The 14,447-nt window shown below is 46.6% G+C and overlaps 1 protein-coding gene across 5 annotated transcripts in view; it reads right to left on the bottom strand.

Annotated features, from left to right (window-relative positions):
• Positions 1 to 924: 924 nt before the first annotated feature.
• Positions 925 to 14,447, bottom strand: part of PKD1 (polycystin 1, transient receptor potential channel interacting) — a 135,403-nt gene continuing 121,880 nt past the window's right edge. For all 5 annotated transcript variants that reach the window (XM_029577343.1, XM_029577347.1, XM_029577346.1 and 2 more), the window contains 2 exons: positions 7,861 to 8,175; positions 925 to 6,858 (listed from right to left, as the gene is read on the bottom strand). In XM_029577343.1, the coding sequence (XP_029433203.1) occupies positions 6,247 to 6,858; positions 7,861 to 8,175 (927 nt within the window). In that variant the 3' untranslated portion in view covers positions 925 to 6,246. The remainder of the gene's footprint in view (positions 6,859 to 7,860; positions 8,176 to 14,447) is intronic.

Below are 14,447 nucleotides of genomic sequence, written 5' to 3'. Positions count from 1 at the left end.
GTCACATTGAGCGAGAAGCGTAAGATAGCAAGCTGCCTCCACTAAATTAGATATTTATTATTATTATTTATTTGAGGTCTCTACTCACTCTATAAATATTATATACTCACTACAGAAATGGTTTCCATTCTATGATGATGTTCAGTACTAAGTGTTAATTGGTTACATCATATTAAGCAGTTCATTAATATTATTAGTTCCCTGTATGTACCAGGATCAGTCCACACAGTAGGGTTATGTCTCCCTTCCAGCAAGAACGAAAATTCAGGTAAGAACTAATTTTCCTACTGAAACCCTGGTGCCTGTTGGCATTGTTTGTGTCCCCCTCTCCTGTAGCTAGAAGGAAAAGTTGCTTACCTGTAACTGCTGACCTTCAAGGCCGGCAGGACAGAAGTCCTCTTGGAGTTGGCTTCCATGTTCAGTGTTAGCTATTTGAAGAACTGAATGCCCCTGCATGGCATAGGCCAGCCTGCCCAAGCTCTGACATAATCTACACCGGCTGTGCGCTCGTGCACGATATTGCGCAGCTGCCGTCCTCGTGCACGATATTGTGCAGCTGCCGACCTCGGCAAACTTACCTCTTCCTCCTGCGCGTCTGCCTCATGGCACGAGCACGTGTTCTCAACTTTTCTTTACGGTGAGAACTGCTTGTCCATTCTTTATTCTGTTGCGGTATTGGAGTGCTTCTCTCATGCGCTGTAGTAGAGCGAGGGCATGTGCGTGTATTTACAGATAGAAAGAGGGATAGAGTGTGGTGGTGCTGCTGCGAGCCTCTCTTATCTGCCTCCCGGAGGCTCTGATGTAGGTATATGGGGTTTTGATCGGCTTCTTCTCTGGCTGTCCTCATAGTAAACAACAAGCTCGCTGTAGCCTGGACCACTAACGGCAAATATCCCTCTCATGAAAGTAAGAAACGAAGCAGCCTTGAGGAGGCAGTCGCACTTTATTGGACTTTGTCATACAAAACACTTTTCCATGTGGCACATAGCATGCTCCATTTTTTTTTTTCCATATTTAACCTGACCGTACCATTCATGTTCTAATTCTCACTGTATGTGAAGATTATATAGGAGATAGGAACTGTGAATTAAGCATCATCCCATACTGTAGCAGTGTAATTAAATATTTCATGTAAAAAAGGCAATAAATAAGAGTTAATGTTAGGAGAGGCCCAAGCTGTCCTGCTGAGGCTGCCTGTTTATCATGCACTAACTGCAGGCCCATGGGCAGCAGCTGCATCTCCGTACCAAAGAACTTGCTCTAGACTATGTGGCCAAATGTTTCTAGAAAAGCAGTCATCCACTGGCCCCTGTGGTCTTGCCAAAACATTGCATTTCTCTCCCTGTGTTGCAATCCCATGCCCATGCTCTTAAAGTAAGGGGAAAGCGGTCAGCAGCTTCCAGCCCACTGTTCTGGATAAAGTGGAAGAAGAAGAAATGGATCCTGGTCTGTTTGGAAAGAGAAGTGTCCTTCAGCCTCCTTGTCTCTGGCACTACTTTAGTTATCAAGGCTCTGTGTGCATCCTTAAAGCTGCCCTTTCCTGACTGTGTGCACAGTGTGATTGGAGCAGGGCTGTAACATCCCAGCAGCAGCCGCTCGCTGGCTGGGACAGAGTGGGCACTTTGCATCACTTTCCCTGACAGCATATGCAGACTGCTCCTGCCAAAACCACAGCAGCGCAGTAATGATTTGCAGACTGAAGGCCATTCTGAATGCGAGGTTGTAGTCTAGTACAGCAGCATGGGAATGAATCCGCTCGAAAACCAGTGCTCGGCTTCTGCGGAATAATAGGGGGCGCTTTAGGAGGACGCCATTCTTTGAGCGTGCTTGTAATGACTTAGCCTTTCAAGTCCTTTTTACAACTAATACAGATTCTAAGGGTTTCTTGGTAAATAACCAGAAGACAAACATACCTCAAACAAGCTGCCTACAGAGTGTAACACAGCTCATTTCCTCTCTTAGCCTTCCAGGGACTTGCAAATCTGGCAAGCCTTTTACTTTTCATTTCTTGGCATGAATGACAATAATAAATGTTACAGGGAACAGTCCCCCTGCACTGTATTTTAATTTGAAAAATTACTGCCAAGTCCTTCATCTGGCATGCGTGTTGTGCTTAGATTTTTTTTATTATTATTAATTCCAGCTCTAGTGCATTAACCCTTACCCAGAATCTCCTCCTAGCCTTTTCTCAGACGCTCCAGCCTGGGAGGCTTTTATTCACAGTTAATCTATTGTATTTTTTCAAGAGCAAGCACCTGTGAGCTCAAACATGGATTGAGATAGGGCCTCGGGCAGCTTAATTCTAAAAAAATGCAAATGCCGTTCCAGCTGCGCAATGGTTAATGATTTGGGACTCTTCCATTTTGCAAAATGGTAATAGGAAAAGGCAGGAGGGATGAAAGATGTGGAACATCCTGAATGCTTGCAGAGCAAATTAACCAGAGCTGCAAAGTGTTTACTTCAGCATCGCTGAGCACTATGTAGTGCTGCTGTCCAAGCAATTTTAATACAAACCCAGAATCCCTGACCTAGCTGTGAAAGATGATCGCCCAAGAGCTATAGCAGGGTATTGTTTCTGTAAGCTAAACATTCAAAGCTCCCACCGCTTGATTTAGTGTTTCTGTTGTACGGCCAGCAGCCGTCTTGGTGCATTGAGACCTATGGTCCATAGCCCTTCTCAAGCTGTTGAAATGGAGCATGGATTACTCTGGCTTTTGCAGGAATGAGGGAGATGGGAAAGAATTAGCTTATTGGCTTCTCCTTTTCATCAGCCTTGCCCTACTTGTCCCATGAACATATGTTAAGTAATTATTGCCTTTCCTTGAAGATTCTTTGTATTAATGAGAACAGAAAATCCTTTGCGGGCAGGCCCCATGCAATTGTGGGTGAGAACTGCTGCTCTGGGGTGATGCGTTGGTTCCTTCTACTGCCCTCTGTCACCGCTGCAAAGGAGTCAGTCTAAACTTATTTTATACTCTTACGAACATAAGAGTTGTTACCCCCTCCCCAGCTTTAGACCCCTCACTACTCTCAGCCCTGCTTCTAGTGCATGCAGTAGCACTAGTACTAAAAGTTGTAATGGGTGCACACCGGGCACCTGTGCTGCACCCTTCTCACACATTTCTTGCGATTATATACATTACCAATCTGTGAACAGAAGCACTTCATACACCCTTTAAATAACCAACAATAGGGTTCTGTTTCCCCTCTATAGCTTTTGACTAGATATAATACAGTGCTATGAAAATATAGCAAAACATACAAAACTATATACATTTCAAACCCCAAGAAGTTATTCCCAGGTTTACAGTATACACAATCTGAAATGAGTACAGGGAGGCAGGATCAGGCAGCTGCCAGCAGCTGAGGATGCTCTGCCTGCTAGAAATGGTCTCCGTACAGCCAGTTTTGGGGTTTTACATGTGCATAGATGCAGCCACCAAAAGCTTAAAATGACTAATCGTGCATTGCTGTTTGAGCCTTGCCCCTGTTCCTTCGCCAGGGGTCAGCACTGACTCTGCACTCACAGGACGGGCTGCTCATTTCAGGTTATGACTAGAGAAGATAAAATACTGTTTTCATCTTGATCTATTCTCTTGCTTTCACTGAACAGTTGTGCATGTCGTCATTAACCAAGGAAAGCTTCTGTTTAAAGTGCTGAGCAGTATATACAGAAAGTAAACAAATGAACAACGCTGCTTACCCCAGTCCAATACATTCCTTTACAAAGTGTGCACTCCCTGCAACCATCCCAAGCCCAGACCATGCAATAAAGCCAGAGGTACAGGGGATACTTCATGAACTCTGATACTGTGGATTAGGAAGAAAACTGGGCCACATTTCAGCAATAAGGCCTAGGGGTGGGCTTGGGAGCGCAGCATTACCGTTTCTTCACATCCACAATATCAGTCTTTATTCTTACAAGGCCTCAGCCCCTGTATTTTTCTGCCACTGCAAAGCTATAGTTTTTTTAGATTTCAGTTTTTTGTAAACAATAAAAGCGGCTTGGCTCATCTTCCAGATCAATGACAGCCAGACTGGTTCCTGATGCTCCATGGATCTACTGCCTGCGCAGCTGACCTCCCAGGCACCTGAGACTCCCTGCCACATCCGCACGGCACCAACTGAATCTGGATGCAATGTACACGCAGTGCCCGACAAGCCTCCCATTTAGCACAGTGAGGACAAGTTCAAAACCATTCCGCTGGGTAAGTAGGAACAAACGTAAGATGACTGGGGGTAGGGAAATACCTGCAGTACTCGCAAGGTAACTCCAGCTTCAGCTCAGATGTGGAAAGGCAAGTAATTGAAACTGAAATGCACACCTAAAAGCAGGTATTTATGAAGAGAAAATGGTCTGGCCGAGTGAGATGCTGTGTGGCTCTAGCACATTGGTTGGGATGGAGATAGAGGGAGAGAAACCGTGTGCATGTACTCACTTTTCAAAAGGCCGTGCACTCCTGTCCTCTGCTTGAAGTGCAGGCGGAAACTTCACGCACCCTTGCCCTCTGCCTACGTCACACTTTACAAGGTGCAGAGGTGTAAGATCACAGAAAGGCCTGGTTGAAACATTTTTTTTAAGTAGTGAGTGACATAAATGCATCAATAAACTCTCAAAAGAAATGACAAACCTGCCATGACCATCTTTCAGCAATTTTGAATGCTGAAGTTAACGCTCTGAGACTTCATATTTCATGCATTTTTGAGGCCTCCTGCATTGCAGGCTGCCGCAGTACATGAATTGGATGAGCTTAGATCCCTGACGTAGGCATTTATGCCAAACAGGCATGAACTAAATGTAAAGAGTTAATGTTTGCATTCATGTCAATACCTATAAAAAAAAATGGATCAATGTTTTTAAACAATCCTTTCTTGTGTTCTTCTCTTCTTTGCTTTTGTACTGCCTCTCCCTATCTCTTGGGTTGGTTTGTATTTTGCACAGGCCAAGTTGAGGAAATATTTCCTTTTCTCTTGGACTTATTTTTCCTCCCAATCCATCAGAACTATCGCTAAAGGCACGAGATCCGGCGAAGGCCTCACCACCACCGCTGTGCTTCTCGGGTGAAGGGAATTTGTTCGATTCTGCAGGTTCTCTCTACTGTCCATGAGTTGTTAAAGTCTTTCCACAAGGAATAAGCACCTCAGTGAAGCATTTCTTGTGCTTCTCACCCTATAATTTGGGTAATTCATGATAAATACTATTCTTCTTTGCAGGAGTTAGCTGGAGCAGCTGAGCCCTCCTTAGCTGCAGCTGTGACCTTCTCCAAGGCCGACCTGAATACTGAAAATACTCTGTAAAGTTGGGTGACTGGAAATATGATGGAAGCCCATAGTCAGAAATGCGATATTTCCATTCAACGTTATGGTATTTCAGGTTGGGTACAGTTCAAAATCACTAGCAAAGAATTTGGGGATAAATAAATAGAGGTCATGTTCCTCTGGGGTTCTTTCTTCCTTCTGCTTCATCTGCTGGCATGCCCATACTTTGAAAAGCCTCAGGCAAGGTGGTCAGAGCAGTAATGTACAGAAGCTAATCAGATTCTGGCCACCGTTTGCACCTAGCGCTTACTGACTCTCTCTTCAACATGCTATTCTGCTATTTGATGTGCTTACCATGATGAATCTCCACTTGTTATCCTAATCCCATTCATAATTTAGTAAACTATGATCCTGTCCACACTTCCTCTGCTCCTTTCCAATACCGACATTCCTAGACCCCACTCTTCCCATGCTGTTAGCAAGCATGGTCTCAGTTTCCGTTCCTTATCATTGATATAATGCAGTGACCAGAGCTGTATCCATTAAAATGCTCTCTGCTTTCATACGTAATGCACATGCTGCAGTGCCTGCACTGAAATCCGTACACCAGCACTCATCACAGCCTACAGTGTAGAAGGGGTTAATAAACTGTCACTGGCAGAACTGTGCTTTCTTGAGTTCAAGACTCAAAGTTTGAAGGAAGTTGGTCATCTGTGTAAGCGAGAATCATGGTGAGCTTGGGCTTGAGGGTCTGGCACGCACGGTTGTGTCAGAAAGCCGAAAGTCTGTTCACCTTGCTACGTACGCACGCACAGCGATCCGTGCAACAAGAATTTCTTGGTTCCAGTTCCTGCTGTCCTAGCAGTTAGAACCGGGCTGGTTTATGCATTGCTGCTCTAGTGGAAGGGGAACAGTTCTGCTATTAAACTTTCCCCACTAAAGCGCATGGTCAGCGGGCAAAGCTCTACTGCACCAGAATCTACTTTGCTATCTGTCACTGGGGTGAATCTTATTCTTGGCACGAAGAGACTTCTGCTTTTTTCTTCCTGGTGCCATCACAGAATAAGTCTTCTGCATCGGGAGCAGAGCAGAGGCGTCACCTACTCCTGGACCTGCTCGGGTGGTCCTATAGACTATAGACGCCAAGGTATCTGGCAGGAGTCGGGGGGGCTGCACAGCATCTTTAGGGGGCCGAGGGTTCACGCCTCCACTACAGCTGTCACCGATTTCATTGGGTAACCTTTGGGTGTCCTGACTGTTACTCGCTGACAAATCTTCAGTCGTTCTGAAATATTTCTTCTTTGTAATTCTGGTCTGTGTCCCTGCCAAGTGGCATTCCATACGGTACACGTCTTCTGTCACCTGGTTCACCCTGTCAAACCACAGCAGCAAGGATTCAAACACCGGAAGGAGACGTTGGATGTTGGCGTCAACCTCTGACCGCTCTCTGCTATTTACAGTGCTTGGACTGTCCAGCTGGCTGGAGGAGGAAGAGGTATCTGACGCTGCGCTTGGGGTAGAGCTGCGGAATGACCTGGAGTTGCTGGAAGACCGTGATGGTAATGGAGCCATGCCTTCAAATCTCACGTTGTATCGAAACTGAAAAGAAAGCAGACAGACACCTCTCCAATCAGCTTGGCTCAGGGCTAAATTCTGCGGCACAGATTTCAAGTTTCTGCAGCATTTCTGTGCCTTATTCATTCACCCTAGCACACATTTTAGATTACATAATCTGCACAAAGGCCATTTTTAAAAAATAAATGTTTTACCTTTTGCAAGGTTTTTGTGCCTGCCTGCAGATTTTTGTACTATTTTGGTTCTTTTCTGGTCTCGCGCCCTTAGCCTTCTTAGTTCCACTTCCTCCTCTGAAAGCAGACTCAACTGGCGTGCTAAGCTGAACACAAGTTATCCTTTCCTGGACACAGGAGCTGGCACCTATGCTTCCTTTTATCACCCCAGATCTCTCGTTCTTCCCTCCCTTCCTCCCTCCAGATGTCTCCATCATCTCCTCTTGTTCCCCACCATCAACCATGCAACTCTGTGTTAATAAATAGAAGCACTTAGACATCATTGGCAGGGAATCATAATGGAGAAGAAGAGGCAGGAAAGCAAGGTACGAGCGGCATAGGGAGAAGGGAGAGAGCCTGGGCTGTAGGGACCATCAGGAGATGGCTGAGGACCCAGTCTATAAGGAGTTTCCAGAGAGCTCAATTCTGCCCTCAGTTTACCTCAGACTCCAGCAGAGACATTAAGACTTCTTTTTATTTTCAGCTAAGAATATGAAAAACCTGCTACTGGCAGCAGTTCAGGAGTTTTTTTCTTGCTTTTCTTAAATCAATTAGAAGAACGCATGCATGGATCGATTGGGGTCAAGCCAGGGCTGGTGGAGGCTGCCCCTGATTACCCACACAGTCTGCTCACCTTTGGTTTCTAGGAGTGCATAAGACAAACGGCAGGAGCCTCTCTCTGACTCCTGCAGCTTTTGTACTTCAGTTGTTGGGTGTTAATGCTTGGTTCACAATTCTCTCGGTGGAGGAAACCTAAGATAGGGAACCCCCAGTAAAAGTGCGTGACAGGAGCACTGGAAAGTTTAAGCGTTACCTCTTTCACTTTGCTAACCCCGATCCACATTCTCAGTCGCCGGAGGAAGAGTTCCACCATCTCGTAGTCCTGAGCTTCAAAGGCTGGTCTGTACATCTCCAGCCGTGACAGGCCATAGTTCCGGATCAGTACCGTGGTGAAGAGCCTCAGAATCATCCAGGCTTCCAAGACCAGGTAACTCAGGCAGTAGAGGCGGTAAGGGGCTGAGGATTCGGGCAAATAGAGCCCGAGACTTACACTCCCACGAACTACGTCAAACAATGCGATGAAACTGCTGCCAAAACTATGGAAGAGCGCGGAGGAGGAAGAGAAGAGCTGCGGAAAACGGGAAAGAGATTCCAGTAAGCATGAAGTGGGGAAAGCAGACATATCAACAAAGCACACGGGCAGGGGAGGATGGGCATTAACTGTGGGACAATCTAGCCAGAGCTGGCTCCTGCTAACGGTTCTTGAAAGGTTAAGAGTTAATAGGAATTAATCTAAAGAAGAACATTATAAAGTTATTTAAAAACTTCCATAGGCACTGGACTGTATATAAAGTTCCTTAGGAAGAAAACATACAACATGCTGGTTGGCACCGAGTTTCAGGCACAGTCCATATTCTCAGGGCACATGCTACAGCTCCTGCTATGCTTATTCACCCCAGATCAAATAGTGTGGCCTTGACTACTGGGCATTAATAGATAAATACAGACCTCCTTAGTAACATAAGCTGCTCGTCTTTGTCATTAGGACTCACAATGTAAGTGTCCCAGACAAAAAAAACCAATCCGTGCACCCACCCCAACAGATCGTTCAGGTATATTACTAAGCTTTTCATCAGTAAGTTGAATAAGGACAAAAGCAAAGAGAATTAGCATTTTTATTGCGTCACTGTTTAGGATCGGTGGAAATGCTGCTGTATTACTGCCAAGTTTCTCTGAGCTGCTGCAAAGTCCTGTGGCCATGCTAAGATAAACTGGATTCTGAGCAGGTCCCAAAAACTCATGAATGGCTGTGGCTTTCAGCAAAAGGAAGAAATTCATTGGCCAAGTGAGGCTGCCTGATTCTCTGGGAGCATTGCAGGGTGCAGCTCTGATCCTTGACAGCAGCAAATGGACCACACTCTCAGGACATTCATTAGATAAAGGAAAATTGGTTCTTATCTGCTAAATTTCATTCCTGGAATTCCACAGATCAGTCCAGATGAGTGGGTTTTGCATCCCTACCAGCAGATGGAGGCAGAGAATAAAAACTTTTCAGGCACTGCTACATAACCTCGAGTGCCACCTGTAGTCCCTCAGTACTGACCTGTACCCAAACCAAGATGTCTACACCCTAAAACCCAAATGATTTCCATCTGGGGCAATTAAAGAATCAAAAGATGGAGCCCCCTACAAACCTGGAACCCCAACATCTCCAACAAGGGCAATGAAAACTTCCAACCCTAACTATTAACGTTTATACAATCTTTGCAGCATCCAGAAGCAGGGAAGGTCTTTCAAAAAAACAAAGAGGCTGGGTCTCTGGCCTGATCTGTGGTCTTCCAGGAACAGGAATGAAAATTGGCAGGTAAGAATCAATTTTCCTTTCCTGTTTATACCCCAGATCAGTCCAGACAAGTGGGATGTACCCAAGCCCTTCTACATTGGGTGGGAACCCGAAAGACCTGCTCGCAACACACTTTCTCCAAAGTCACTTCTTCTGGCGCCTGAATATCCAGGCAGTAATGTTTGGTAAAATGTGAAGAGAAGACAGTGTCATTGCCTGACAAATCTCATGTGCAGATACGAGCTGACACACTGTCCAGGAGGATGCCTACACCTTAGTAGAATGCGCCCACAACCTTTCTGGAACCAATCTACCCTTACAGAGCTAGGCCAAAAAATTGCTTCCTTCAATCATCTTGCATTCGTGTTCTTAGAAGCTTACATACTTTCTTCGCTTCACTGAACAAAACAAAAAGATGATCCAACCTCCAGAAGTCATTGGCGACCTTAAGATATTGCAACAGAGCCTGATGACCATCCAATAAGTGAAGCTCCTTTGCATGCGGCATATCTGATGTCAGGTGCAGAAAAGTTGGCAACTCCACCATCTGGTTAAGATGAAACAAAGATACGACCTTCAGCAAAAAGGAAGGGACCATACCCAATGACACCCCATTGTCCGAAATCCATAGAAAAGGATCTCTGCCCGACAAAGCCTGAAGCTTCAAAATCTGCCTAGCCAAACAAATTGCCACCAAGAAAATGGCCTTCAAGGAGAGATCCTTCAAAGAGTGCCCAAACAACCAGATTAAGGTTCCACAATGGACACATCCTATGATCCAGCGGGTGCAAGTGTTTCGCCCCCTTAAGAAAACACATGATGTCTGGAAGAGACGCCAGTACTCGACCTATGAGAGGCCAAGGGGAAAACATGTACAGTAGAAGTCTCATCCGCCAAGGCTGAACCAGGGCGTCAATCCGTTTGGAGCCAACCCCGCTCCTGCGACTGAAAAACTTGTCCACCTTTGCATTTCTTCAAAATGCCATGAGATCCAACTGAGCCTTGCCCCACCTGTCCCAAATGAAGGCAAAAGCCTCCGCTGACAACTCACATTCCCCTGGATCCAGCTGTTGCCTGTTGAGGTAATCTGCTCACACATTGTCCACTCCGGCCACGTGAGATGCCGCTAGCCCCACTAGATGGTTTTCCACCTAGCCAAAACTCCTGGGCCTCCTGAGCCACTAATTGACTCTTTGTCCTGCTCTGACAATTGATGCACGACACCATTGTTGCATTGTCTGAGAATACTCACACTGTGCACCCCTGAATCTGTGGAAGGAAAGCATGTAACACCCTGCAAACTGCCCTTGTTTCCAATCGGTTGATCGACCAGGACACTCACCTTGGCGACCACTGATTTTGGGCTGTCTGTTCTTGACAAACAATTCCCCAACCCCTGAAGCTGGCATCTATGGTCACTACTACCGAGTCTGGGACCTCCAGCTCCACTCCTCTCTCCAAATTGGAATTGACAGCCACCACGAAAGACTGGACCTGAACTCTCCCTGAAGTGGTAAGGGAAGCAGAAACTCATCTAACAGCAGATTCCAACGGGATAAAAGCCCTCTCTGGAGAGGCCACATGAGAGCAAAATGCCCATGGGACCAACTCCAGTGTAGAGGCCATAGAACCCCAGACCTGCAAATAATCCCAGACTCTGGGTACCAAAAGACGCAGTAGTCTAAGCATTTGAGCCTGCAACTTGATCATCCTCTCTGAGATAAGGAAGACATTGCCTAATTGGGTATCAAGACATGCCCCCAGATACTCCAGCGACTGGAATGGCTCCAGGTGACTCTTTGTCAAGTTTATCACTCAACTCAGAGACCTCAAGAGCTCCCTGACACATCGAATTGAACGACACTCCAAATCCAACTTCGTTCACATGAGCTAGTCATTCAAGTATGGCTGCACCAGGACCCCTTCCCCTCTGTGGGCCACTGCCACAACAACTATCACCTTTGTGAAAGTCTGTGGCACTATCGCTAACCCAAAGGGAAATGCTCAAAACTGAAAATGCTCTTCTAGCACCATGAAGCGCAGAAATCTTTGATGGTCTGAACATATGGGAATGTGCAGGTAAGCCTCCATTAAATCCAATGATGTGAGAAACTTTCCTTTGTGAACTGCTGCTATCACAGTCCGCAGCATCTCCATAAGAAAGGATGGTGCCCGCAGTGCTGCATTGATCTTCTGCAGATTTAGAATAGGCCGAAAGATGCCCTCCTCCTTGGGAACCACAAAGTAAACTGAGTATCTTCCTAGCCCTTGCTCCTTTAATGGAACTGGGATAATGGTGTCCAGGTGCTGCAGCCACTGCAACATGTCCCGTACTGCCACTCACTTGGCACGAGAAGTGCAATGGGATACCACATAGGTCTCTCTCTGATTGAAATTCTAAGGCACAGCCATCTCTTATTGCTTCCAGAACCCATTGATTGGATGTGATCCTGGTCCACTTCTCATAAAAAGTGGGCTAGTCTGCCATTGATGGATTCCAGAGAAGAGTGCACCAGCCTACCTTCACTGGGAAGTCTTAGTTCTGGTCAGATGGCCGAAAGAGGTATCTTGGGAAGGTCTACGTAACCCCCAAAAGAACTGCTGCCTTCCTGAACCTTGCTTCTATGTGGACACAGGAAAACTCATATTGGAGCGAAACCTCCTCATCTCTTGAAAGGAAGAATGCAGCAGAAAGCTCTTCTTGCCGGTATTATCATCTTCGGGCAACTTGTTCCCTTGAGACACCCAAATCTTCTCTGAACAGCAGCTTTCCTTTAAAGTGGAGATTACACAGCGGCGCTTTAGATCACACATTCGTCGCCCAATTCTGCAACCACAGGAGTCTCCATGCCGCCACTGCGGAAACCGTATTCCTGGCCAATGTGGTACAGGGCATCCACCACGTAGGCCTCACTGTTTCCAACTGAGCCACTTGGTTAGAATCAGCCAAATATCCTGACATTTTCTCCAGTACCTTCTGCACCCAGGACAAACAGGCTCTCTGCATCAGACTAGCACAGACTGCAGCTCAAAGGCTCAAAGCCTAGACCGCAAACAGTCTCTTCAACAGGATCTCCAACTTCCGATCTTGGACATCTTTAGCGCAGCCGATCCTGCTATGGGAATGGTGGTCATCTTTGTCACCACAGATACCGCCACATCTACCTTCAAAAGTCTCCAAAGCTCCAAGGTCTCCTCTGGTAAGAGATACAACTTAGCCATAGCCCTGGCTACCTTCAGGCCTGCCTCCGGAGAATCCCACTCTAACCAATTTCTTCACCTTTGGTGGCTCATGCAGCTAGTCCAAGACAGGATGTACCTCTTCATTGTCCGAATCCTCCTGTGTGACCTTGAACCCCAGTTCCTCCAGAACCCGGGGAATGAGAGGATGCAGTTCTTCCTTACAGAATAATCTCACCACCCTAAGATCATCCCTTTCCATGACAGGAACCTCCTCCATCAGGTCCACTACCTGCCGGTGAATCCACAGGATCATCATGCAGGTCCCCTTGTGGACCCTCCTGTAGACCTTCACCTTCTCAGTCCTCATCTTTACCCAATGGGTGTCCCAGATGCAGGAGCCATAGAAGCCCCCCTGATCCTGCCTGCTTAGCTGCTCTAGGCCTCTTAGCCGAGCGCTGGGACTTCTGGGTGGTCAAACTTTACTCACTGCTTCCTTTTTAGCCAAAAAGGCTTTATGAAGTAGCAGGACAAAATCTGTAGAAAAATCCTCAGAACCACTGGTTCCCTTTTCCAAAGTGTCCTCATTGAGCTCCCCTGCCCCTTCTTTATCCTCCTCAGGGCATTGCTCTGCTGGAGACAGCGGGGGAGGGGAGTCCCTGAACTCTCTTGCAGATGCAAACTTCCTGCCACATGGAGGCAACATGGCTGTCATTTCCTCCCCCCCCAGGGCCTCCCCCCAACAGGACCTGAAGAACAAGTGCCGTAATCGCTTCCTGATCCCTCCGCGGAGGTCCCTTCCTCTCTGGAGGCACAGTTGGCACACAACGAGGCCCCATTGAGCCTCACTCCACAGGCCTGACACACTTTCCCGTGCTCCGCAGGTGACTCCTGCTTGCTGTGGCCAGCCCACCAAAATGCGTGCCATGACCATGGAGCCTTCCCGCTGGCACACAATCACCCTCTCGATTCTGCTCTGGACCCCCAGAGCTGCTGTCGAGCCACAGGCTCCCTTCTCTTACCCCTGATTCCGGCCTTGATGCTCGGTAACAGCCGCACTAACAGTCCTGCTCTGCACATTGCACTGTCGATTAAAAAAAAAAAAAAGAGCAAACAAAGAAGCCAAGCAAATAAATAAATACTTCCCTGCTTCTGGCTGGGGCAGAGAAAGCCTTAGAGGGAGCGAGGGAACCAGGACCCCTGGCTGATACCCCCTCTGTTTGCTGAAGGCCAAGCTAATTCAGGGATCTCCAAGCCCCTGCTCTACCTGAAGGATGGTCCACGAAGGAAGCGCAAGGAACTCCCATGAAATTAATCGTGCTCTCTCTTTTCTCTTCTATTTTATTTTACTTTCTAAACTGCAGCCTGCAGCTTTCACCTCTACCATCTGCTGGAGACAGAGAAATACTGCAGGTGGCACTCGAGGTTATGTAGCAGTGCTTGAAAAGTTTTTATTCTCTGTCTCCATCTGCTGGTAGGGATGCAAAACCCACTCGTCTGGACTGATCCAGGGTCGGACCAGGAAATAAATAATTCTGGGCTAACAGCCTGGTTTATTTCTTACTCTGAAAACCTATAACTGTTTATGGCTCCCAAGGATCAGAGCTACCTCTCCATCACATAATGTTCATTATTTCTCTTTATTCACTAAAATGTATTCTACCAACAGATCTAGGCTCCCTTCTTTTTCCAAGGCATACTGGTTACTTCTGGTTTGCTTTAGAAGTGATTAATTTTATTGTGAAACTACTTTTGCTATTTATCTTTTTAAGTATAAGGGATTTTTGTTATGAGGCATTGGGTGTATTTAAGATAGCGTAGATAACTAACCTATATAGGCAAATTTACTGTTCCATCACTGGGCCGTGCTGTCCATA

The sequence above is a fragment of the Rhinatrema bivittatum genome, chromosome 14 (assembly GCF_901001135.1).
Source record: "Rhinatrema bivittatum chromosome 14, aRhiBiv1.1, whole genome shotgun sequence".
Lineage (NCBI taxonomy): Eukaryota > Metazoa > Chordata > Amphibia > Gymnophiona > Rhinatrematidae > Rhinatrema > Rhinatrema bivittatum.
The sequence above is the reverse complement of the archived record's forward strand: the minus strand, read 5'-3'. Positions and strand labels throughout refer to the sequence as shown.